The sequence below is a fragment of the Chroicocephalus ridibundus genome, chromosome 1 (assembly GCF_963924245.1).
Source record: "Chroicocephalus ridibundus chromosome 1, bChrRid1.1, whole genome shotgun sequence".
In the NCBI taxonomy this organism is placed as follows: domain Eukaryota; kingdom Metazoa; phylum Chordata; class Aves; order Charadriiformes; family Laridae; genus Chroicocephalus; species Chroicocephalus ridibundus.
Window position 1 is genome coordinate 204,328,644 of NC_086284.1, and position 24,191 is coordinate 204,352,834.

General features: G+C 35.5%; 1 protein-coding gene across 1 annotated transcript in view; it reads left to right on the plus strand.

The window, feature by feature from the left end:
• Nucleotides 1–24,191, plus strand: part of LRRK2 (leucine rich repeat kinase 2) — a 68,494-nt gene that overhangs the window by 17,775 nt on the left and 26,528 nt on the right. The window contains exons 8-29 of the mRNA XM_063323410.1: nucleotides 1,383–1,502; nucleotides 2,683–2,807; nucleotides 3,337–3,416; nucleotides 4,275–4,381; nucleotides 6,016–6,145; nucleotides 7,301–7,425; nucleotides 8,389–8,519; nucleotides 8,996–9,140; nucleotides 9,446–9,585; nucleotides 10,943–11,071; nucleotides 11,158–11,328; nucleotides 12,885–13,140; nucleotides 13,349–13,537; nucleotides 14,914–15,035; nucleotides 15,812–15,881; nucleotides 16,347–16,567; nucleotides 17,083–17,333; nucleotides 18,603–18,751; nucleotides 20,590–20,683; nucleotides 22,565–22,751; nucleotides 23,148–23,329; nucleotides 23,859–24,088. Coding sequence (XP_063179480.1) covers nucleotides 1,383–1,502; nucleotides 2,683–2,807; nucleotides 3,337–3,416; nucleotides 4,275–4,381; nucleotides 6,016–6,145; nucleotides 7,301–7,425; nucleotides 8,389–8,519; nucleotides 8,996–9,140; nucleotides 9,446–9,585; nucleotides 10,943–11,071; nucleotides 11,158–11,328; nucleotides 12,885–13,140; nucleotides 13,349–13,537; nucleotides 14,914–15,035; nucleotides 15,812–15,881; nucleotides 16,347–16,567; nucleotides 17,083–17,333; nucleotides 18,603–18,751; nucleotides 20,590–20,683; nucleotides 22,565–22,751; nucleotides 23,148–23,329; nucleotides 23,859–24,088 — 3,354 coding nt within the window. The remainder of the gene's footprint in view (nucleotides 1–1,382; nucleotides 1,503–2,682; nucleotides 2,808–3,336; nucleotides 3,417–4,274; nucleotides 4,382–6,015; nucleotides 6,146–7,300; nucleotides 7,426–8,388; nucleotides 8,520–8,995; nucleotides 9,141–9,445; nucleotides 9,586–10,942; nucleotides 11,072–11,157; nucleotides 11,329–12,884; nucleotides 13,141–13,348; nucleotides 13,538–14,913; nucleotides 15,036–15,811; nucleotides 15,882–16,346; nucleotides 16,568–17,082; nucleotides 17,334–18,602; nucleotides 18,752–20,589; nucleotides 20,684–22,564; nucleotides 22,752–23,147; nucleotides 23,330–23,858; nucleotides 24,089–24,191) is intronic.

Consider the following 24,191-nt stretch of genomic DNA (forward strand, 5'->3'; position numbering starts at 1 on the left):
TGACTGGCAGTGAAATTGTAAAGTCAGCATCTACTGGCTTCCAAAATCACCATCTTGCTAATCTGGTAATGACTATCCTAGATTTGACTGTCATCAGAATTTTAACTGACTGATACCTGTTTGGCCAGCCACAAGTCCAATGTAATTACTCATCGCATAGCCTAAGATTAATAATTTCTGTGAGGTAAGTAACATATTCACAGAAACATACTGTGTCCATTAAAATATGACAAAAAAGAGCAATGCTGATATAACATGACCACACTACTACAGAGTAAGAAAAAAAATACTGTTTCCACTTGTAATAGTTGTTAAGGCCAGGATTTTAGAATGATGAAGCTGGAAAGGACTTGCCTTAAAGTCTGTTCTTAAACATTCTGTTAACTTGGTCTAATCAAACTGAATCATAAAATATTGGGAGAGGTACTTACCTCCCAGTGCTCCAAGTGAAAAATCTAGACATTGATGGAGTCAGCACCTGTAGGACTCAGGACCAAAACTAAGCGAAAGAAATGAGGTTAACTTTTCTTCTGTATGTGATTATATTTTTGATGCTAAAATATGTGAGACTTCTTAATTTCATACCTTATCTTTTGAACCTTATCTGAAGGGTTTGAGAAACATCGATACAGATTTTAATTTGACCTTTCACATTGCTAGTGTGATTCTCATTTTTACTCATCAAGAATTAAAAAAACCTGAATATCAAAATAGAAACCATAGCTATCAAACTGTATTTTACAAAGCGAGTGTTGCTGAATTATTTTATGCATAATGACTTGTTTTTACAACAAATGAGAAAGTTATTTTCATTTGCTTGCTTTTTGCAGAATTCCTTGTATTCAAGCTATCATGTAAAACACTGTACAGCCTATGATAAAAGTTATGCTTTAAATGTATTTCTTATCAATAGGTAATTCTTTCTACTATTCCAGAATGTATGTATTCTGTATTTATAATGCTGACCTTGATCTATTTAATGAGGAGGGCATAAACAGGGCAAAACAGGGCTAAACCACTTCCTTGATAGGATAAATCAAATCAGCAGGAATTCAAGACCAGGACAGCATTTACTTCCGGGCAGGAAGTCTGCAACTAATACACTAACTGTATTTTTCTTATTTTGATGACGATGTGCACTTCATTTTGCATTAAACCTTAGACTTTTGTAAAAATAAACCAAAGAACTTAGATCCCAACTGTTTTTTATCCTTGATCTTCTCTTTCCACAAATAAAACATTGTAGTGTCATGCCCTGTAACAAGAAATCCAACGTTTGCTACAGACCAAGTTTGTGCATTGTGTGCTGAGAAATTTATGTTAAATGCGCGTAAAGCTCTAGATATGTGTTTATATTCATTTAATATCTTATTTATTTTCAGGAAATTTTTTCAATATCCTTGTATTACATAAGGTTCCAGAAGTCATTGTGAAGGCTGTTCAAACATATCCTGAAAATACAAAGTTACAAGCTGCAGCTCTCAGTTGTTTAGCTCTTCTGAGTACGTAAATTCCTTCCTAAATACATAAATAAGTTACTTAATTTGTCTGTCTGCTTGTTAATTTTTTTATACTGTTGCTTTCCTGTAGTCATTTTGAACTCCATTTCTTTAACATGAAAGCCTCTCAGGCAGGATAGCTGTGAGAGAGCTTGATTTCCGACATGCTTACAGTTTGTTTACTGTGATATGTCTGTGTTCGTACCATATGCCTAACACTTTCAGTGTTCAGAGCTGGTAAGTTACGTTGACAGATCTTAACAAAGCAACCAATTTGTTCATAGGCAAATATCGGATAATCCCTACTTAACATAAAATCTCTAGAGATAACAACACTAATTTGATGCTGTGTTTGCCATGTATGACAGTACTCATTATATTGTGGCAGTTGATAGCAAGACCAAATCAATGCACGTGCTTGAGTTCTGAAATCAATTAAAAGATTAAAACTTTTCCTTGAGTGCACTCCAGGTATTATTTTGAAATAGAAGTTAGTTAGCTAGTGGCAAAAAGGTGGGGATCTGATCCTCTTAGTCTTTGAGTAATTGAGTGACTGTTCCATACAAAAGTCAGTAGAAATGCTGTTTCAAAGTCCCCAAAAAAGCAAAGATCAGTAGAAATCAATATACACTCCAGTAAGCCTCTGATATTATGGTCAGTGTTGATATACTTTTTTTTTTTCATTAAATGCTGAAAAATCACATGTATAAAATGATTTCTTTTAAATTACACTGCACTTTCTGGGACCAGATATTTCTCTCTTAACAACTGCCATTTGCGTTTTGTTTTTTAATGGCACTGCTTCAGAGTGTAGATGGATCTGTGATAAGTGGTTAATGTGCAAATGAATCACAATTATATTTTATGTCTGTGGTATTCTGTATGTAAATACACCAAAAAAAAAGTAGGTGCAGGTCTTTTCAGAGTCTGAGCATTGACTGATACATAACTATGTACTAATTTACTACACTATAACAAATTATTTCGGTCCCTTTACAACCTTAAAGATGTTTTTCAAATCCGTCACAGAATTTATGTCAAAAGACTTCTCCCTTCCTAGAAAAGGCTAATCCTCCCACTGATTTGCACACATAGACAGTGTGACCACCTCCACAACTACAGGAAGGTTAACACATAAGTGTCTTCACAATAACAATTTATTGTAAATATTTTATATTTCAAGCTGAAACAATATTCTTAAACCGAGACTTAGAAGAAAGAAAAGAAGAGGAGGAGGAAGAGAAATTATGCTGGTTGGAAGCATGTTACAGAGCATTAGAACTGCACCGAAAAAACACAGATGTGCTGGTGAGAATTTCTGGATGATGGGGCTATGGAAAGACTGCATTAAATAAAATGTTTAGCAGTATCATTTTCTTTCATATACCCTCAGGCAAACAAGGCCTGGATTAGATTTAGAATAAATCTTACCTTTCTGGCCTTTCTTAGCTTTGTTCACCTCAACTGTTTTCAGTTACTCCTTTGGATCAAATGTAGGTAATTAAGATGAGACTTGTTACCTGAAACTTTGGCCATTGAGAGAATGTTGTTTATTGGTCTCCTCTGTATACAGCAGCAAAACACAACAGAAGAATTAATCTTGGCCTAAAATAGGTTTCAAAATGCAAATCAAATGAAGAGAATGTGGCACATGTTTGTAACTCAGACCTATTCCAGCTATGAAGAATGTGACAAGTACACAAGTTGTTGTATTTCTACATAAAGCACCTTGTCATGAACTAAAAAGCAGTAAAACTATTTAAATTTTTTCATATATTTTTTATATTCTAAAGGCATATTTTTGTGATCCTTTTGTCTCCTCTTCGTTTTTATTTAGGAGGCTGCATGCTGGGCTTTGAAAAATCTGTTTCTGTATCAACGCAACCTTCATGAGAAGATTGGAGATGGAGATAATCAGTCAGTGTTAATATCTTGAACTGTATTTTTGTAAATGAAAAAAATGAAAGCCTACTATTAGGCCATTTGGGGTTTCATGTTTCAGTTCTTTTTATTTTTCTTTCTTGTTGTCTAATATATGATGAAATGCATCAACAACACTTGGGAAAGTTTCTTTCTTGAAAAGTGTGCTAACCTTGACTCAGGCAAAATTGCAAGTGTTTTAATAAAGGGTCAGAACATAGCCTTATAGAGCTAATTTTTAAAGTTCATAAGGAATTACATCATCAGTTGCAGCAAGGATAGGGAGGATTAAAGAATGTAAGAGTATGGAAAATGGAGAAGATTAAGATATCTAGTAGAATCATAGAATGGTTAGAGTTGGAAGGGACCTTAAAGATCATCTAGTTCCAGTCCTCCTGCTGTGGGCAGAGACACCTCCCACTAGACCAGGTGGAAGTAGTATGGAAAAGCAGTGGTCATTTTCCCACAGATCAGATGAAAGGGTATAGTAGAGGGGGTGCTGTCTCATCAGGGAGAATCTAGTCACGGGTAAGACACAGATTTTCATTTTACTTAAACTATTTCTCAGAGTTGCTTAAAATTTTAATCATTCAAATTTTAGTAAGTGTCTTTTATACCCCTTTGTGGACCTCAGGTCACTTGGAAAGCATGGTTCCAAGTGAATTCAGTGAGATTCAGAGTAGGCTAATTTGCAAAGGACTTTCCATCTTGCTCTAGAAAAATATTAGAAGCCAAATACAATCATCTGAAAATTTAATTATGTCACTTAATACCTTTTTAGGAAATTGAACTACAGTTATGAAGTAACTGCTTTAATATGGTCAATGTGCAGTGATTTGTTTCTCTCTGTGAAAGGTTCCCAATACACAGAGCAGTGATGCTCTCCATGCTGATGCACAGCTCTTCAAAAGAAGTGTTTCAGGCAGCTGCTAGTACCTTGGCAATTTTGTCACAACAAAATGGTAAGGGAATTTAATTATCTTTGCTTTCTAATTCAGCAGAAAGTTATTGCTGTAATATTAAGGAATATTTGATGTGTTGTATGAATATGATGTTCCTCAGAATTAGAATATTATGCAGTTGTGTTTAGTCTGAAAAAGCTATTGTTGGCTAGTATCAGAGAGAGTATGTGGAAGTAAAGAGCTCTTTGCCAGCTTACGTGTTGCAATTGCTATTTTTTGGAGCAGGAGGCATGAAAAGACTGTGTTCTCTTTGTATGCTTGTTTAAACATCACACATTTGAATTTCGTCAAGAGCAGCATTTGTTGAAAATCACGTGAGTAAGGATTACAGCCCAACAGATACCATTTTCTTGCTTAACACAGGGGATTTAAGCAGTCCTGTTGACTTCGGTGAATCAAACCATTTGTAAAAAGTTAAGCATGTGCATAACAGTTTTCAAGATTGCTTTAGTCCTGATCGTGTCCCTAAATATGGCTTCCTAACTTTTTTCAATTTGTAGACCCCCTCAAAATTTTTCAGTGGAGATGTGGACCCCTGGGTAGAGTGTTTAAGCCTACTGACAGTTGGCCTGCTTTTATTAAATACGTTTCCCAGAACCCTTTGAAATTATTATGGACCTCAAGTGGTCTGTAGACTGCACATTGAAAACCACTGGCTAGATAGGAGGATAAAGACTAGCAGTTAATTAACGTTCTCTAGGTGAGAAAGCATTGTTTTAACACTAGGTTACTGAGCCATCCAAGTACATAAAACCTAACAATTAAAAGGTTTTATAGTTACTTATGAGTTAAATATGTATCTATATTGAGAAATAGATCTCATAAATTTATGCATAGTGTTATAATATATTATGCCAGGTACTTTCATAACATGTTACTGACAGGTGGGCCTCTGATTCCCTTTGAAAATCTAAAGCAAATTTTCTTTTTCTTTTTTTCATTTTTTTCCCACTAAATGACTGTACTTACACCAGAAATGACAGACATAAAGAAGCTTAGTAAAACCCTCTGGTACAATGCGATATTGCTTGAATTAACCATTTGAAATGAATGTACTGAACTGGGAATGACAAGAATTGGCGGTAGTTACCATGATAAGTAGAATATTTTTCTAGCATTCTGAGCTGTATTGGTTACAGTTATAGCTACAACGTGTGCTTGGGTATTTGATTTTTTTTAAACTCAATTAACAAAGTAAATATAAATGTAGTTTCATTTTTGAACCCTTATTTTGGAAGTTAGAAGGTTTTTTGAAAATTTTAAATTCTGGCTTTCCTACATGACCACAGAGTGCAATTAAGAGGAAAAATGGTTTAAGAATAAACATTTTTGAAAATAAAAGCAAAGCTGTACATTCTCCTTCCCTTAAGTTAACTTTATGTAAGTAAAATTAGCAAATGTTACTAAACTTATTAGGCATTCAGGAATTATAATGCTTTTGATTAAGCTATACAAACAGAAGTCAGCTTCAGCTCAAATTGTTTCCCATTCTAATTTATGCTTCTGTAACATATGTGTCTGGTGAGGAAAAGAATTTTAAAAAGGGGGGAAAAAGGTTAACAGTTCTGTTTTTGAGAACTATGCATAAAGAGAGAGAGGTTTACTTACAGGATGCTTGCTATTTTGTGTTGTAGTAAATATTAGGAAGACACTTTTGGCTAAAGGAATACATATGAATGTTTTGGATATAATGAGGAAACATCCACATTCTCCTGAAGTGGCTGAAAGTGCCTGCAGAATTCTGAATCATGTTTTCGAAGGAAGGTAATATACTTAGAAATACGTGGCCACTTCCGAAGTGAAAGTTTGTGAGATTCAGTGCTGTAATTGATTACGTTTAAATTATTGACTGTTTCACTGCTACTAAAATTGACCACAGGCTGACAGCCCTGTTCAGGACATTGAATTTCATAAGCCCTGTGGTCAGCTGCCCAGCTGGAGATGTGTAGGGAGCTGCACCTTCTTCCCCTCATGGTTCTTGAGCAGTGAGGTTTGAATAAACTATCATTAGCTGGTGTCCCATCCTGTTAGCCACACTGAATTCTGAGAGCTAAGAAATTTCCCACAATATTAGCTCTGATTGTTAAAATAACATTAATATTACTTTTGTGTTGGCTTTTGCAAATGCTCTAGAACATGACTGTAAACTAAACTTGTGACTTGTAAATACTAGTATACAGGGTGGGAACGTTATTCCAGGTGTCTTGCCAAGTTTTTCCAGCCTTCCCTGAAACCTTTGTATATGCTAAGCTGTCTGTGAAAAAATGACAGACTCAAGATATAGTCACAGAATTTCTTATGAATAATTTCATTTTATAAAGAAAAAAATCTCAAAACTTCCATAAACGTGTTCACAGGAAATATTATAAAATGAAAGGAGAAAATAAACTTAAAAATGAATCAGTGGTGCTTGGCTGCTGCCATTTCTAGAGACGCTAATGACAGAGAGATTTTTTTTTTTTTTTCTTCAAGATTAGAACCTAACATGATTGATATTTTTCTCTTTATTCTACAAGTACCTGACAATTTGTCAGTACTTTATGACAGTTGTGGAGCACCAAAGTAAGGAAGATGTGTCTTTTCACATATCCAGACTGGAATCAAAGTGAAAATATGAATCCACCACTCACCCTGAATGAAATATTTTATTCTCTATGTATGGCTGTTCTGGACTGGATTGAAAATTACTTCTCAGCAGTCTAGAATGGAATTAGTTGCATAGACTGAATTAATGAAGTGGCATGAAAATAATATATTTGCTATAATGAAGAAAAGTACCATAGTTTAGTTTGTATTGCGTAGCTCAAGCCAGACTGACAGTGTTCTAAAGGGTTATCTCACAGTATTAATTAAGGAAACAAATACACGTAAAATTTAGAAATGCATTCTCTTTATTTGTTTTATAAACAATATTTTCAGTTTCCCTCATCTGGATATAATGACAGTAGCTGCATCAGAAGTTGTAAAAGCCATGAGGAAACACGAAAAATCACTGTCTGTACAACTGGAAGCACTTCGAGTCCTTTTACAGTTTATGATGCCTGGTAAGTCATCCAAAAATATAATCACTGTGGCATCATACACTGAATCAGAGAATAGAATTAGATAGCTGGGTTTTAGCTCTGAAACTAGTAACTTGGCTAACATTGACATTTTCAGTTTCCTTCTAGTCTTTGAATATAACCTAATACTTCCTTTTTTTTTTTCAATAAAGAGCGGGATTAAGACTTGATATGTGTATTCTAACATGTAGGCAAGGCGCTTTTTTTGCGAGCATCCTGGAAGTGAGGCCCTTCTAAAGCATAATCAAACAAAGAGAGAGCCAACTGGATGTTGGAACTTGCAGGTTAATTGGGGAATAAAAAGTAATTCATGGGGAAAATAGTAATCAGAACAAATATGAATGCTTGAAGTGACTTTTAAAGGATTTCTGGGTACTTTCTGTAGTGCCACTTGACTGCAAGTGCCAACGGCTACAAGAAAGGTAAATCTGAAAGACCTTTCTCTGTTCTTTTGTTTGTACTCATCCTCCACTTACGTCATCTGTGGGTAAAATTTGTCCTGTGATGTGCTGCCAAGTGAGAAAGGGCAACTAGTTTACAACTTCTCTGTAGTGTCTCCTTTCCAGAAGGAAGAGGCATTCTGAAGTAGGTATCAGGAACACCATGAAACCCCGTAGCTCAAAAGAGTGAAATATTGCAATGTACCTTAAGCAAAATTCTTTGGCATGATTTTGCATTTTCACGGTAAGCAGTGGGCAAACATATGGTGAAATCATTTCAAAACACAATGTACTCACGCTACAATGTAAATCTAGAGAGACTCCAGTCTCTGTAACTACAGCATTCTGAAAATATTGTAAGTTCTGAAATAACGCCCTCTGAATCAGTTGTTGAAACCTGCGTGTTCAATTCAATTGTTATATTGGATTAATAATATTGGGTTAATACTGGGGGGAATATTAAATCTTCTGTTTGCCTGAGGAAGGCTGTTTTCCATTGTTGCAGATACAAAGAATGACCAGAATGGTTCTTCCAGAGATGTGGGAGATGCTGCTTTCGCACTTACAGTAAAAGTCATTAAAAGCCAGTGTCTGTTGGAGGGAACTCATTCTCTGGTGCTTAATGCTTTGAACAGGGTATAGTTGAAGCTTTATTCTAATGAATCTTGTCACTATTTTACACTTGCAGTGGTGAATCATTTGTAAGTTTTAGTTCCACATTGATTTTCCTATTGATTTGATAGAATTAATCTTAACTCCTGCATTTCATCTATCATTTGTGTTTCCTTCTTACTTTCTGTTCTGGAGTGTATTTGATGATCCTTTATACAGTAACTCTAAAGGATATTTATAAAAGCAAGGCAAATTTTTTTGCAAGCAGACACTTTGTTTGTGATTTTTTAATGGACTAGTTTATACATGAAGAGTGTCCTCATACTTACACCTCAGCTACACATAGAACTGAGTGGTTCTTTAATATAATTTCACATACTTTAGGAACAACAACTGCTTGTTCTTAAAGAACAACTTTAAGAACAAGCAACTCTTGTGTTGATGTTGTAAGCAGAAAAAAATTGATCTGATTTTATATTTATATTATATTTCTCCATTAGTTTATTGGAAATCCGAGCATTCAGAAGTGTGGATTAAAACTACTTGCTTCTGTGTCTGAGTGCACTGGTGCACTAGAAATTTTAACCCAGCAAGGAGCTACTGACACTGTGCTTCACAGCCTCCAGATGTTTCCAGACGAACAAGGTAGGGAAGGTATTTTGTTAGTTGAATGTGAATGATATAGTAGGAGGGGCTGGTGAACCATAGAAGCTGTAACCCATCTATTACACTTGTTAATAGTGGATGTGATGTAGGTTACATGGCAAGAAAAGGCTGCAGTACCACATAGTCCTCAGGTTCACCCACTTTTTAGTTATGCCTGGCCCTGTAATAGCTTATGCAAATAACTTTCTGGAATATTAGTAATATAACACAACTTAGATTGTGGGTTTGTTCCACTCAGAATGTCTGAATAATCAACATTATTAACCTTTCTTTTTTACTTCTAGACATACAGTGTTTGGGTTTGAGTCTTCTGCGCTCTTTGATTACAAGAAAGAGTTTATGTATTGCAACTATGCACGTCCTGTCAACAGTTCTAGTTTCTACTCTGCGGAGATTTAAAGAAGTCACTGAAATCCAGATGCATGTACGTGTTATTTCTGCATACAAAGATGGAAGTGAAAGGCAAAATTTTAGAAACTAATTATTTTAATGTAGTTACATTTGAAGTATAATTCCTTATTTTAATTACTTCATTTTGATTTTATTGCAATTACTAGATTAATTTAAGCCTTTAAAATTAAACCAATATGTTCGCTGAAGAGATGGCTTTCTTGGAGGCATATATTCAATCCAGAATATGTAAGCATAGGTTTAGGTGTTTAATACTTCTGAGATCTGCAAACTAGAACAAATTTCTCAGTCATGGTCCATCATTCAGTCTATATCCATTTAATGAAGTAACTGTCATTATAGTACTGATTGCCCTTTTTTGAAAAGTAATAGAAAATAACTTACTTCCCAGCCCTGTCACTAGCAATAAGCCTGGTGTAGGAATGCTGTATTTAAGAAGGATATTACTGGAATACCGTGTCAGACTTCGGGTCTACTTCTGAATGTGGAAGGAGAGTTCTTATTCTGTCTGCAAACACACGTTGAGTCCTCCTTGTGTGAAAGTTCTGTTTCCTCTGCTTCAGAAGCGTTTCCTGTTTGTTGCAAGTTTCATTTTTCTAGCAGAATGGAGCTTGCTTGTGAGATCAGCTTCCTGTGAGAGTCTCCATACTTCTGTTTCAGATCAATATGGAAATATCACAAGTACAGCCTCCCTTCTTTACTGCTCTTTTCCCCCAACCTTTCCAAGTTTAGCTTAGCAAGCAGTGTGGAGAGAAATCAAAATAATGTGGTGGAATAAGAAAGTTCCTTAAAGTGATATAGTCCCAATTAGGTTTGGACAAAGAGTCCATAATTTACCCAGTTCACCCTTCTAGGTGAACTTTACTTGCAGAATCACAGGATAGTTTTGTATTTCTTTTTAGTTTTTAGATATATCTGTAGAGTTTTTCATTTAGCTTATGTATTTTTTCAAATTCAAGGATTACAGAGCAATGCATTGGGATAGGGGATGCATCTTCATCCCATATCCTTAGAAGGAGATTGTTTCCTCTGTATGTTTTCAGGAAATCATGAGTATGTTTGTCACTACCAGGCAGGATGTTGTCAGATATTTTGGTGCATAATTTGGCTTTTCAAAGTGTCAGTTAATATCTGTTTAAGTGGGTCAGCTAAACAAGCGTGAAACTACAGCTATATAACACAGAGACACTAGGTGTTCTGCCTTCTTTCCTGATCTTCTCCAATTTGTGAATTATTGCGTGTTTAAAAGCAGGACAAAAAAAATTAAAGCACATATCTTTTGGTTGAAATTTGATTTTGTTGCATGACCTGTTCTAAAATGACGCTTTTTAACACTGTACTTATTTCAATCTTCTCGTTTGCGTTCTTAGGGATTTCATGCAATCTTGTCAATTCTTGGTTTGTCACCTTGTTTTGCAAAGCTGCTGGTACATGAATCATTTGACGCAGTCATTTTCTACCAGATGTCTATGTGTTTCACTGACCAGCGAGATCGACAGGTATCTTTTTTCTTTTGAGAGCTCCACAGCTAAAAAATTGTGGTGCTTTTTTTGTCCTAACTTTCATTGTTTGTCTTCCCATTCAGTTTCAAAGCCTCTGTTGTAGATGCTTTGCTAAAATAGCTGAAAATGATGATATAAAAAATATGATGCTGGAAAAAGCATGTATTGAGTACAATAGTATTATGGCTGAATGTTTACTTCTACTGGGAGCTGATATTAATAAGAAGACAAAGACAAATTCTTTGATCTATCAGGTAATACATGGAAATATATATAGTTTTATCACTTTAAAATTTGTGTCTTTGGGTTCCTTTTTCTTTTCATGTAAACTTATATTTGGCGGATCACAGCAGCAACACCCTGTGCAATCTAACTGTGACCTAGTGATGGTAACCATTGCTACTCACGGCGACTTCAGACTCAGTCTGATTTTCATTGAAATGCCTGCCACTTTATTGAAGCTCATAGGGTCACTGTCACCTAGAATGTGCCCGCGCTGATGGTTCAATTCTGATGCAAGTTCACTTTAAAGTCCATGCTTTCCGATTGTTTACCCTGTTCACATGCAAACCTGCGTTCAATCAAGTACTGACTTAGCCTTAGCTTTGGAGTATTTTTGAGGAAGAAGACTTAAGCTCAAGCATAGCAAACTCCCCTTATTTTTTCTGAACTAATCAGGCATAGATGGCAAGTCCATGAGAGCCCCGTCCATGAACTGATATTCCAAATTCAGCTCTTTCCAAGCTCTCTGAGGCGAAAATACAGATGGACTAGCAGGCAGCACTGTGCATAGTTAGGCTTCAGTGTGCTTAGTCCCACTCTGTTCTAGACCTGCAAAGATGACTTTTTCCAAAATGCCTGCCCTGGAATGGTGGATTGTTTTACTTTGTGTTCTACTTAAAGATGAATATAGTCACCAGGTTTTGTGCTGATTTAACTGTTCTGGTTAGAATTCTGACTTTTTATCAACATAGCTGAAGTAATAAAACATCTTGGAATGCCTGCAGTGACAGTAGCTGCAAAGAGCTTGATCCAGACAGTGGCCACATCCAGAGCATCAACTATTTGAAATACGTTGGTGTCTGAAATAAGGCCATAGGCAAACATCCCATCTGGATTCAGCCATGCCAATGGAGAGGCTGTTCCCACTGGCTTATAAGTGCTCCTTGCTAAATGTGACTGCCTTTAAAATTTTTTTTGAGAAAGAGTGTATATGAGCACGTCTTGAATTTCCTTCAGTGTCAAAGTTTTAAATGGTCCAAGATAACCCCACCAGTACTGCCTGAAGTGAACTAGGAAGTGTTTACTTCTGCTGGCAGAGCTGGCTGGGTGATAATGCACAGCTGATTTTGGAACTGACCAGCCATCCATGGAGTCTGAGGTAGGCAAATCAGTGTTAGTGAAACACAGTGGAAATACTGAAGGAACTGGAAGTATTTCTAAAAAATATTTGTAATATTCACAGTCAAGGCTGTTCTGTGTAGCAATGCGGGCTGAGAGACTGGAAGCAGTAAAGCTGACTGAGGCCAGTGAGCCTGAGTTCCTTAGCACTAGGCAAGGCTTGATGAGTATCACTGTTGTTGCCTGTTCATCAGATATCCAGGCGTTCGTTATATTTTGGGCAGACTTCAGGAAAATGGGAATTGTTACTCAGATGCCTTATGCTCTGAGGGATAGGGAATTGTGTAATTGAAAAAGAGACATGATACTAAAAATACAACTAATCTGAATTTGAGACAAGTTCTTAATGCCATCTGAGCTGTTGTTTGAGTGCCTCACATAAATTTTTTTCATTGCTTTTTTCTGTTAGGTTTGTGAGAAAGGAAATAATCCTAAATTGGTAGAATTGCTATTAGCCAATGGTGCTCGAGAGCAGGATGTTCGGAGTGCTTTAACCATCAGTATAAAGAGAGGAGATAGTCAAATCATCAGCTTGCTCTTGAAGAGGCTTAGCCTTGATGTCGCCAACAGCAGTATATGTCTTGGAGGATTTGGTATTGGGAGACTAGAACCTTCCTGGCTTATTCCTTTGTTCCCAGATAAACTCACTCCATTAAGAAAACAAAGTGAGTATATACAGAATTTGCTATACAAAATGTGTTAATATCTCTTGACGGTACTATATAAGTGTTTTAGATCCAAGACCTTCAGTTGAGGATCTCTTCATAGCATTCAGCTTGTTACAGAAAGACTGCTAATTTCTGTGATTTTTTTTTTAAAGCTATTTGGATTTCTTGGAGAATATGCTATCTTTTCAGTTTCTTATACATACAGATGCAGGTTCTGCACTGGCAAGAATGGTGCTTAAATTCCAGATGAAGAATATTTCAGAGGATAGATCAAAAGCCTCCACTGATCTAAACTTCTCTGAAGATGGAGTGGATAAAAACTATGATTGGAATTTCATTTCTGACCCGTTAGTGGACAGTGTTTTTCCTTTGAGTGATGATATTGATAGTGAAGGTAATTGTTTTTCTTTTCTTTTTTCTTTTTATAATCCAAATCTAGTGTAATAGGGCTAGATCATAGCCATAAATCAATTGTTTATTTGTATTTGAGACAGAAAACTTCCCATGAAAGAAATACTTTTCTCTAAATTTTTTTTTTGTGGTGACATTGGAAAATAGTTTGTGATTAATAAGTGCTTTACCTACAAAATTAGGACCTTAAAGCATTTTATTCATGCATGCACTTAAAATTAGTTCTTCACGCATTCAGTTTCTTATAGAGAGAAAGACTGGGATTCGTCCAACCGAATTTAGATATTGACTATTTTGATGTCTGTTTCTGAGCTATTCTCAGATGCTGCCTTTAGAGTCAATGGCAAAAAACAAGCGCTCCAAGAGCACAATTTGTCTCATCATGAAGTCAGGTGTATTGTGATCTAGAAACTCCTGTTCCCTGGGTTGTCTGTAAATAAAGCGCGCACAACTATGTCTGGTATAGAGGACTATATTGTCAACAAATAAAGTAGGTGAAACATGCCCTATCCCAAAGGTATCTAATTGATCAGAACATGTAAATGACAAGCCTGGGTTCAGTCCAACGTCATTCTTGGTAACCATGTCAGGAAATCTGAATGTCTCTAACTTTTATTCAGATGTCACTGGTGTTTTAGAACTGCTGGATACTTAAAATCATCACAGATGAAGAATTTGAATTTTAGAACCAGAGAATCCTAAGGAATTTTTTTGCTTTTGTTTTGTTCTTTTCCTTTACATCATTCAGCACCATTTTTCATTTCTGTAGGACTGTAGCACAGACACATAATAGGTACTATTAGTTGCCCATATAGAAAAGTTGTTGTCATATGTAAATTATGGTAAAAAAAATACAGGCTTTGCTAACAGGAGTGATTTTAGGAGTTCTAAAAGTAGCTTTGAGAAGGAGAACACTAGATGAGTCCAGACAACCCTATATCACCACAGCCAGAGTGGCGTTTGATGTTTTCATTCCCAATAAATGTGGGAGTGCAAATTTATCTATTAAAATATAAACTTTTTCTATTTTAAAAAGTTATTTACAATGTAGTAGCACAAAGATGTGTTATGAAACATGTGTAATAATCCCAGCCTGCTGGAAATTTTAAATGATAAAGCTTCAACGTAACAAGCTGCAGGTCATATTTGGAGCATGGCAGGTTGGTACGGCCCATGTACTGTAAAACACGTTGACGACATTCTTGGCCTATTGCACACACAATTAACCAGTGAGATCCTGCCAGTATTGATGCTTTTGAAATGTATCTCTCCTTTGTATGTCAGCATCTATATTACAGTTGAATTCTGAGCCACATCTTTAAATAAATTTTCTTACTTATTTTTCCTCCTGTGTACTAGGAAGTGAAGGTTCACTTTTTACAAAAAAGAAGTCCAATTCCATTGCAGTTCCTGACTTATATTGTAGGGAAATGGCATTTCAAAGAGGTTCTCCTACTTTGCCACGACATTCCTACTCTGTGGTAAGTCAGATCCTTACTCATTCCAGGATTCTTGTAAGTCCATCTGTGTTGCCTACAGCAAAATTGTGAATAATCAAGTATTAGGAAAGGTCTTGTAACCGTATGGGCTCTCGTCTCACTGTTGCCATTTAATATTTCCTTCCATTGCTGTCCAAGTACTGTGCTCCGGATTACTGCACAGATGAGAGTTTATTTCAGCAAAGATGTATGATCAATAAAAAGTACACATTCTTGTGAATTGCTCAGATTTCTGGTCTGATGTTCAAATGCAGATACAGAAACCATTGGCCTATTCACAAAGACTTAACTAGCCCTTAGTGAAGCTAATCTTCAGAGTGCTACTGTGGTCAATGACGAGAGACCTATTCCATAAGAAGACGTAAGAGAACAAATCAGTGGAATCAAAGTCAGGTTCCTGCGAGAGGAGCTTGTTGCTTTCCATTGACTGTAAAGGGAAACTAGGGAGACTGGCTTCCCTAGAGAAAGTTATTTTTTGTAATATCCTGCTCCATCCTACTACCCCACCCTACTGAAAGTCATTTTAGGTTGCCAAAAAATGCACTGCTGTCCTTTCATATTGCATGGATCAGTAAGTTTTATAAAGATGTGACCTCTTGTTATTTTTAGTTGCAATGTACAATTTCTTTGTGTTCCCCCTGGAAGTTCTGATAAAAAGAAAGCACAATAAAAAGACATTTACTGAATTCAGATCATTTCAGATATCTGCATATGTGCGTAACTGGTTTTTTTTTTTGTTCTCTTCCGGGACTTTCCAGGGACCTGGCTCAGATTATGAACCACTAATGAAACAAAGAAGAAAATTCTTCCCTTCCGATGAATCCCCCAGTAAGTTAATTATACAATTTAACATATATATAACAGCTTTTTCGTCCTTAATGCTTTCACAACTATAGCATGCAAAGATCTTAGTCAGATTATATATTTGTTTACCAAGAGGAGGATACATTCTGGGAATACTACAGTGGACTACAAATAATGCATATATAGGGATTTTTTTTTTTTCTGGGCTTCACACATAATTTCTGTAGAATCGAACCAGCAATGAAATTTCCTGAGTGCCCTTGTTACCTTTCAAAAGCTATTTCTGTTGTGCAGTGCATAAACATCCATCTCTTCCCTGCTGTCTTATAAATTTCTGCCTCTTAGTATAAGTCTTCATGGATTTGGATCCTAACCAATATCCAAACATTCACTGTCTTCTGCTTCTTTAGATCCCAAGTTGATTGATCTTAATTTTAATTACATGATAAATGAAATCATGCTGTTTTTCCCATGTTTTTGTTTTAATAGAAGGCATCTCAAAATTTTCACCATATATAAGACCATCAGACAGTCTTTCTTCATTGATCTCAGAGAAAGAATATATTAAATCACTAGATCTTTCATCAAATGAGCTGGAGAACATTGATGCCATCAGCCAGAATAGCTGCTTAACTAGTCATCTGGAACATCTTGAGAAACTGGAGCTGCACCAAAATGCTCTTAAAAACATTCCAGAACAACTGTGTGAAGTAATTCTGCATAATTTTATGTAATACAAGTTGAGATTAGTTACAATAAATTGTTTGTCTCTAACAATGTACCCATAACAATGCTACTTATGAATATGGGTGTGTATTTTTGCATGCTTCATACATTCACTCAATTTTCATTCAGTGGATTTATGTTCAGCTAGAAATAAAAGTATTTTTTTTATGGAACTGTTTAAGTCACTTACCGCAGAGAACTGCTTTAGGACATGTTATATTGAGTAACATAATAACATAAATGGAACCGAGAACTCCAGGCAATTCATATTTGTTAAATTTTTTGAAACTGAGCTAATTAATTTTGAGGAATGCTTTATATTTTATTCTGTAATAGAAATATTATGGGTTACTTTGGTATGATTGCTATTTTCTGCTATTTTTCCTAGTGAGAGAAATATAAGGAAATTAATAAATTGTATAAAATATAACTCAATTTAAAACCTATAAATTAATATTTTCATTTAACTTTCTAAAAACAAATTATCGTTTTCTTTCAGAACTTGAAATGCTTGACTTACTTGGATTTGCACAGTAACCGATTTACTTCTTTTCCGACTTATTTACTGAAAATGAATTGTATTGCAACTCTTGATATCTCTCGAAATGACATCGGACCCTCCTTTGCTTTGGATCCAAACCTCAGATGTCCAACTCTAAAGCAACTTAATCTTTCATACAATCAGCTGGTGTGCACTCCTGAATTTCTTACAAATGTTGCTGAAAATCTGGAACAGCTATTGCTAGAAGGGTGAGTAGCATTAGTAAATGGACTGTAGCATAACAAACGTAACGGAAAATAGTATTTGCCATCCAGAATGATGACTCTTACAGCATGGAAAGGATTGTTTATTCAGCAGTGAAACACTGACATTGTCTTCCAAAAGTGTATATTGCTACAGTTGTCAGTGTTGTACTGCAAAATACAGAATTACAGAATATCTGTGGGCCTTGATAGAATGTAACAGCATTGCAGTTTCAGTAACATACTAAAAATGTTGTAGTTCAGCGATTTTCTGCTGACACTCTGTTCATCACAGGACTGTGTTGTCTAACGTATTCAGCTAGGTTTTCTGTGTGCAGAATACTTTCCAATTTATTTCGTATTCACCAAAGGTGTTTTGGAAGTATGATTTGTGGAAGTGCATTTATTGGTATGAATATGTTTTAAATGAGAGAAGCAGAGAATATATGCCATTTTTTTTGTTTACCAGCACTTTTTATCATATTTGTTAGTGAGTGAGATACTTCATACCCTTGCAGAATTCTTAAAAATGCTATTATTGATAGCTCTGCAAACTGCAGATGCTGTCTCTTTCATCTCCCATAATTTATTTTAAATAAGGTGGTGATATTTTTTTTACACAGAAGTTCACATAGAATAAAGATAGCAATACATGTAACTAAAACAAGCGTCATTAAATATGTGAATCAAATTTACAAAAGCAATATTTTAAATTCAAAATCCTGTTGCATTTCTTCATTAGCTTTATTTTGAACTTTATTAGCAATATTACCCTTGCAAAACAGTGCTGCATAGTTCTTTTATCTCTGTGTTTTCAGGACCTTTGTCTCTTTCTGTTGTTTTTCTTCCCAGAGTCCATTGTTTGTAATATTACATACTCATCCTGAATTGTATCCCCTATGTGGGATTCCATGCTTTTTTTTTTTTCAGATCGGTAGTCATTCTGTGATGATAATCCTGCAAACACATATCTTTAGTAAACAGAACTACTCACAAATGCAACAGCCCTCTTTGTGTGGAATTGTGAGGAAATGACACCTTGTAGTACATTCTGACATTTACTCTCCAAATTATTTGAAAAAATCTTAATATCCATCATGTAACTTCATGTTGCCACATGTACCAGTATTTTTGCTGACTGGTCAGTCTTTATACAGATAAAAGTCTTCCTTTTGTTTACCATTGTAAGGATAACATTGTCAGATCAATACTCTTTCACTTTTTAGCTAATAGTTTCTAAATAAAACATGACTTTTTTTTTTCTTGTTATCATAGAAACAGAATTTCATGCTTATGTTCACCCATATGCTTGAAAGAACTGAAAATTTTAAACATCAGTAAGAACAATATTTCATCCCTTGCTGAGAATGCCCTTGTGGGCTGTACAAAACTGGAGCAGTTCAACGCCAGGATGAATGCTCTTGGTAAGTATCTCTGAAAATAGGATCCACCTTCTAGAAACCATTCCAAGTCACAAAAGTACTCAGCCACCAGCATTTGGAGTCTTGGGAGAACAGAAAAGAACACCATGTATGCTTGTCCTTGTTTATACAGCTCCCTAAGCATCAGCTTTTGATCACTGTTGGAAGGAGTATACTTTCAATGGGGCTTGATGGGCATTTGATCTGACTCAGCGTAACTCGTTTTTACCTTTGTAGTGGATGCTATAAAAATGATTGCGTGTACTTGAGATCGTACGTACTGTTGGGGAAGTTAGAGGAAATAATTCAAAGTTAGCATGCAAATCTAGTACTAATATAGGTTTAATACTGTACTGAAATACATATCATACAATCATCCTGGCTTGTATTGGAAATAGTGTGGCCAGGAGGAATAGGGAAGTGGTTGTCCCCCTGTACTTGGCACTGGTGAGGCCACACCTTGAATACTGTGTCCAGTTTTGGGCCCCTCACTATGAGAAAGACATCGAAGTCCTGGAGCATGTCCAAAGAAGGGCAACGAAGCTGGTGAGGGGTCTGGAGAACAAGTCTTATGAGGAGCAGTTGAGGGAACTGGGATTGTTTAGCCTGGAGAAAAGGAGGCTGAGGGAAGACCTTATCGCTCTCTGCAGCTACCTGAAAGGAGGTTGTAGCAAGGTGGGTGTTGGTCTCTTTTCCCAAGAAACAAGTTAGAGGATGAGAGGAAATGGCCTCAAGTTGCGCCAGGGGAGGTTTAGATTGGCTATTAGGAAAAACTTCTTCACCAATAGGGTTATGAAGCATTGGAACAGACTCCCCAGGGAAGTGGTTGTGTCACTATCCCTGGAGGTATTTAAAAGACGGGTAGATGTAGCGCATGGGGACGTGGTTTAGTGGTGGACTTGGCAGTGTTAGGTTTACAGTTGGACTTAATGATCTGAAAGGTCTTTTCCAAGCTAAATAATTCTATGATTCTAAGTATTATCACACCATATCCAACGTTGTCTTCTGAATAAGATAGGATGTTTGATTCACTTGCCTGAACGCAGGTGTCATTTGAGATGCCCTGAAGTATCCCACTTGGCTTCCAGCTTCTGGTTCAGAAGTAACAGGTCTTCTGTAGCTCCTGTGTTGTATTTCCAAGCCATGTGCAGATAGCTCAGGTACCACAGGGCGGATCACCTTCACTAGAACCCAGTGTTTAAGCAATTTAATTGAGTTCAGAGTGTGTTACAGCGATTTAGCATATTTTATGCAAAGGTGTCAAAATTAATTTACCTATGAAAAATAAAATTACATAAATGAGGTTTTAATGATACTGCAGGAGTTGCTAAGTTATTGTCAGAATTTATTTCGGTCTTCAAGACAAAGTTTTTTGACATTTTGACATAAGGCATTTTGAATTATTGTCACAGTATTTTAGAAGGTAGCTCTTACACCTGCATTAAGCACAGCTGAGCCATTAGAGTCATTTTTATATGCAAAAGACCCATCACTCACTGGGTGAATTATGGGAATGTTATATATACTGGCAATACAGCAAAGTGTAAGTAAGATTATTCCAGGGTTTAATGCCAATATGAGATGAAGTATAATACCATGCAAGGTGATAAAAGCCAATACATTAACTCAGTTCTAAGCTTCTTTCATTTGGGGAGTTTAGTTTTAAATAAGCTTTAGAAAAAAAAACCAGATTCTGCCTTTGGTAGCTTGCACAAAGTCCTGTGTATAGCAGATGATAGACCAACCTTTTAGTCTGTCTTTGATTTTTAGAAAACTCCAGTCTTAAAAATAGTTTAAATAGTTCTGAAAAGTAATAGGATTAACCTCTTTTTCTACTCTAGAAATAATACCTGACTTGTCATCCAGCATAACAAGCTTAAAATTATCCCAAAATCGTTTTATTAATGTTCCAGAAGCAATTCTTCTTCTACCACAGTAAGTTATTATTTTATTTATTGAAGTTAATGTCAAGTTCTTGATGAAGAAAACCTGATGGCGAGGCCTTTGTTAAGCAGAAAATTCTGCATGTTTTACTGATTTTCAGAAAATCTCTCTTGGTTAAATCCAAAACTTAGTAGCTTTTAATTGAAGACAAATTAGTCACATTTTCTTCATTATTTTGAGAAATTCTGTTCCTCAGATTCAAATCATTGTTATTGAAAATATACTGCTTTGCTGCTGAAGCTGACAATTCTTGCTGAGAAGACCAGAATTAATTTATTATCTTCTTGAAACCAGCAATAAAAAGATACTGGCAATTCTTCCTTTTCAAGAAGTTCTGCAGACTTTTGCCCAAGGCTACTGAGATCAGTTTTTCACTTCCCAAATATCACAAGATATCTATTCTCAAAGAATGACACTTCCTCTAGATGGAATTGTGATAAAGATGCATGTGACATTTATTTTGCTATACCTTCAAGGCGTTACTCATGTGAAAATCAGACTTCTGCTTTTTTTTTTTTTTTTTTAATAGAAGTTACTGACCTTAACGGGTCACTAGAATCAGATTGTGGAAGGAGTGCTTGAAAAGGATGATCAGATCAGTTACCTGATAGATGTGGGTAGATACGAGTGCTGATGGCACCGTGGGGAGGGCAGATGCACAGATTTGTGAACTTACATTAATCAAATTTGCATAGAGCATGTCATTATTAGCATGCTATTACACTGTTTCAGCATGCAAACGTTTATATTTACAGCAACATATTTAACGGATGTGTTGAAAAAGGCGCACCTTTCAGCTTCTACATCTTCTAGCCCAGACAAGTCAATAAGGAGTTGCATGGAATTTTTTGCGTGCCTCATGTTCCACAGTAACATAAACAGCGTATTTGTCCAACAGATGACATACAGAAATTAAATGTTCTTTTTTTATGTAGTTCTTAAATACCTGTGTAGTTGAACTATATAACTTAAGCAGATACATGTATTTACAAACATATATTGATAGAAACATTCTGATAGAGTGAGATATCCATACCATCTGATGTTAATCTCCTAAGTTAGGAGCAGGAAAGAGAGCAGTTCACATAACCTAGTTTATAAGTGAAATCTGGGGTTCTAGAAAATTGATAATACCAGGAAGTTCCCCATTGTGGTTTTTTTTTAATTTGAAATTTATAAAAAAGCACATGAAAATACATATTAGTATTACGTTAGATTGCAATTAACTTTTTTAACACATTTATTCTAGTAAGTTAGACATTGCACGTAACAGTGTACTCCATGGTCCAGTACTCACCAGGAACTGGAATCCTGAGCTAAACTCTATTCTCTGTTACCTGGATATAAGTGTATATTAACTATACTTTTTACAGTTTAATTACTGAATATTTGCACTACAGGAGTGTGAACCATATTTATCTGTGTCTTCTACTCATCTGAACAGAGCTACGCATGTCTGCAAATCATAGAAAGAAGGAAGGAGACTATTATCACAATACGTACACTTATTTAAAGTCACTCTCTCATTTACTATCTGAAACATTTACACAAAGTACAATGTGGATGTTTATTTTCATGACCAGGCTATTTGATTCACAGACAAATGCACTGAAAGAATGTTATACTGAATCAATCATATGTATTTTCTTATAATTTTTTCTGAGGTAATGAAGACCTACTTATAAAATCTTAATTACTTTTGCTCGTAGTAGTAATTCTCTATCTTCTTTTTTCTGCATTCCTGTCAGAAAACTGTCTGTTCTGATATCTAATCCATTTGTTTACTTATTAAAAATTAATACAGTTCTAGTTAATCTCAGTTTTATTTTTTTCATTGGCTAATTTTTCTCCTTTTTATTTTCACGGGTTTAGTTTGCGATCAGTAGATTTAAGCCAAAACAAGATCATAAGCCTGCCTGGACCAATGCACTGGAAATCATTAAACCTAAGGGAGCTGTTATTTAATCATAATCAAATAGATGTCTTGGACTTGAGTGAAAAGGCATGTGCATGGTCTAGGCTAGAAAAGCTACACCTGTCCCACAACAAGTTAAAGGAGGTAACGTGTAACATTCTACCTAAAGAAAATGAAATTACTTTTCAGTTGAATGCAATTTTTCGATTTCATTTGATTTTCATGTCACCTCTTATATCATTGTAAATTCTATTAGTAAAATGCAATGTAAGTGTAAATAGTATTTCCTGTGAATGAAAATCACCATATTCTGTTAAGCTTTTCTGTGTGGCATCTTGTGTCATATAATCAGTTTGTGTAATTAATTCATTGGGGTCCTTTGTCTATTAGTGTTGGATATTAAGCCTGTTCATTAAAAAAAGTTAAACTACAGCAGTAAAAATAATACCTAGTTTTTTTAAAATATTTAATGTATTCATGCTAATACTTTTTTTTTCCTTTTTTTTTTTTTAATGTTCCATTAAATGTTCTTTTATTTAGATTCCTCCTCAGATTGGCTTCCTAGAGAACTTGACTTCTCTGGATGTTAGTCATAATCCCGATTTGAGATTCTTTCCAGACGAAATGGGAAGACTGTCCAAAATCTGGGATCTTCCTTTGGAAGGCCTCCATCTTAATTTAGACTTCAAACATGTGGGATGCAAAGCCAGAGACATTATCAGGTTTGTTGCCCTATTGTTCTTGAATATTCTTGTTTTGCTTTCTTGAGATATGCAGTAAGCATTAAGAAAATAACATATCCTTTTGAAAAGACATGCTGGTTTGTCCTGTGAAATTCCAGCATCATATCATATATCGTATGTCATATCATTACATGTCAATACACACATATAAAACAGATTTTAGTGATTTAGACTACAATAGTATTACTTCTTGAATTTGGTGCTTCTATAAACCGTGCAATAAATGGTGCTTACCAATTATTTCTAATATGTTTCTTGTGTTCCCAAGTGCATTGCACAGAGCACATTTTTGGGTAATTACAAAACAAAAAAAAAGGACAAATTCTGAGTTAAGCTTTAATTTTCAAATCATAAATTTGCATAGACTGTTAAAATCCCAGTAATATCAAACAAATATTGAAAATTTTAAGAAAATTGTATGGTTTTAGATTTTTCCTTGGTCTTGAGTTCTGTTGGTATTTTTCTTTATTATACACTTCTGTGAGTTCTGCAAACTTTTTTATGCCAGATTTCTTCAACAACGACTCAAGAAGGCTGTACCTTATAACAGAATGAAGCTCATGATTGTTGGAAACACTGGCAGTGGGAAAACTACCCTGCTACAACAACTAATGAAATGCAAACGAACAGAATTGAGCTCTCCAAAAGCTACAGTAGGCATTGATGTGAAAGATTGGATCATTCAAGGGAAAGGCAAAATGAAGAAAGAGCTTATATTAAATGTGTGGGATTTTGGAGGTATTTCAAGAGTTTATTGTGCTTTATTATTGTCTTCTCTAACATAATACATCACTTAAGAGTCAGCCTGTGAAATTTCTACATTGTGGCCAGCAGAATCACG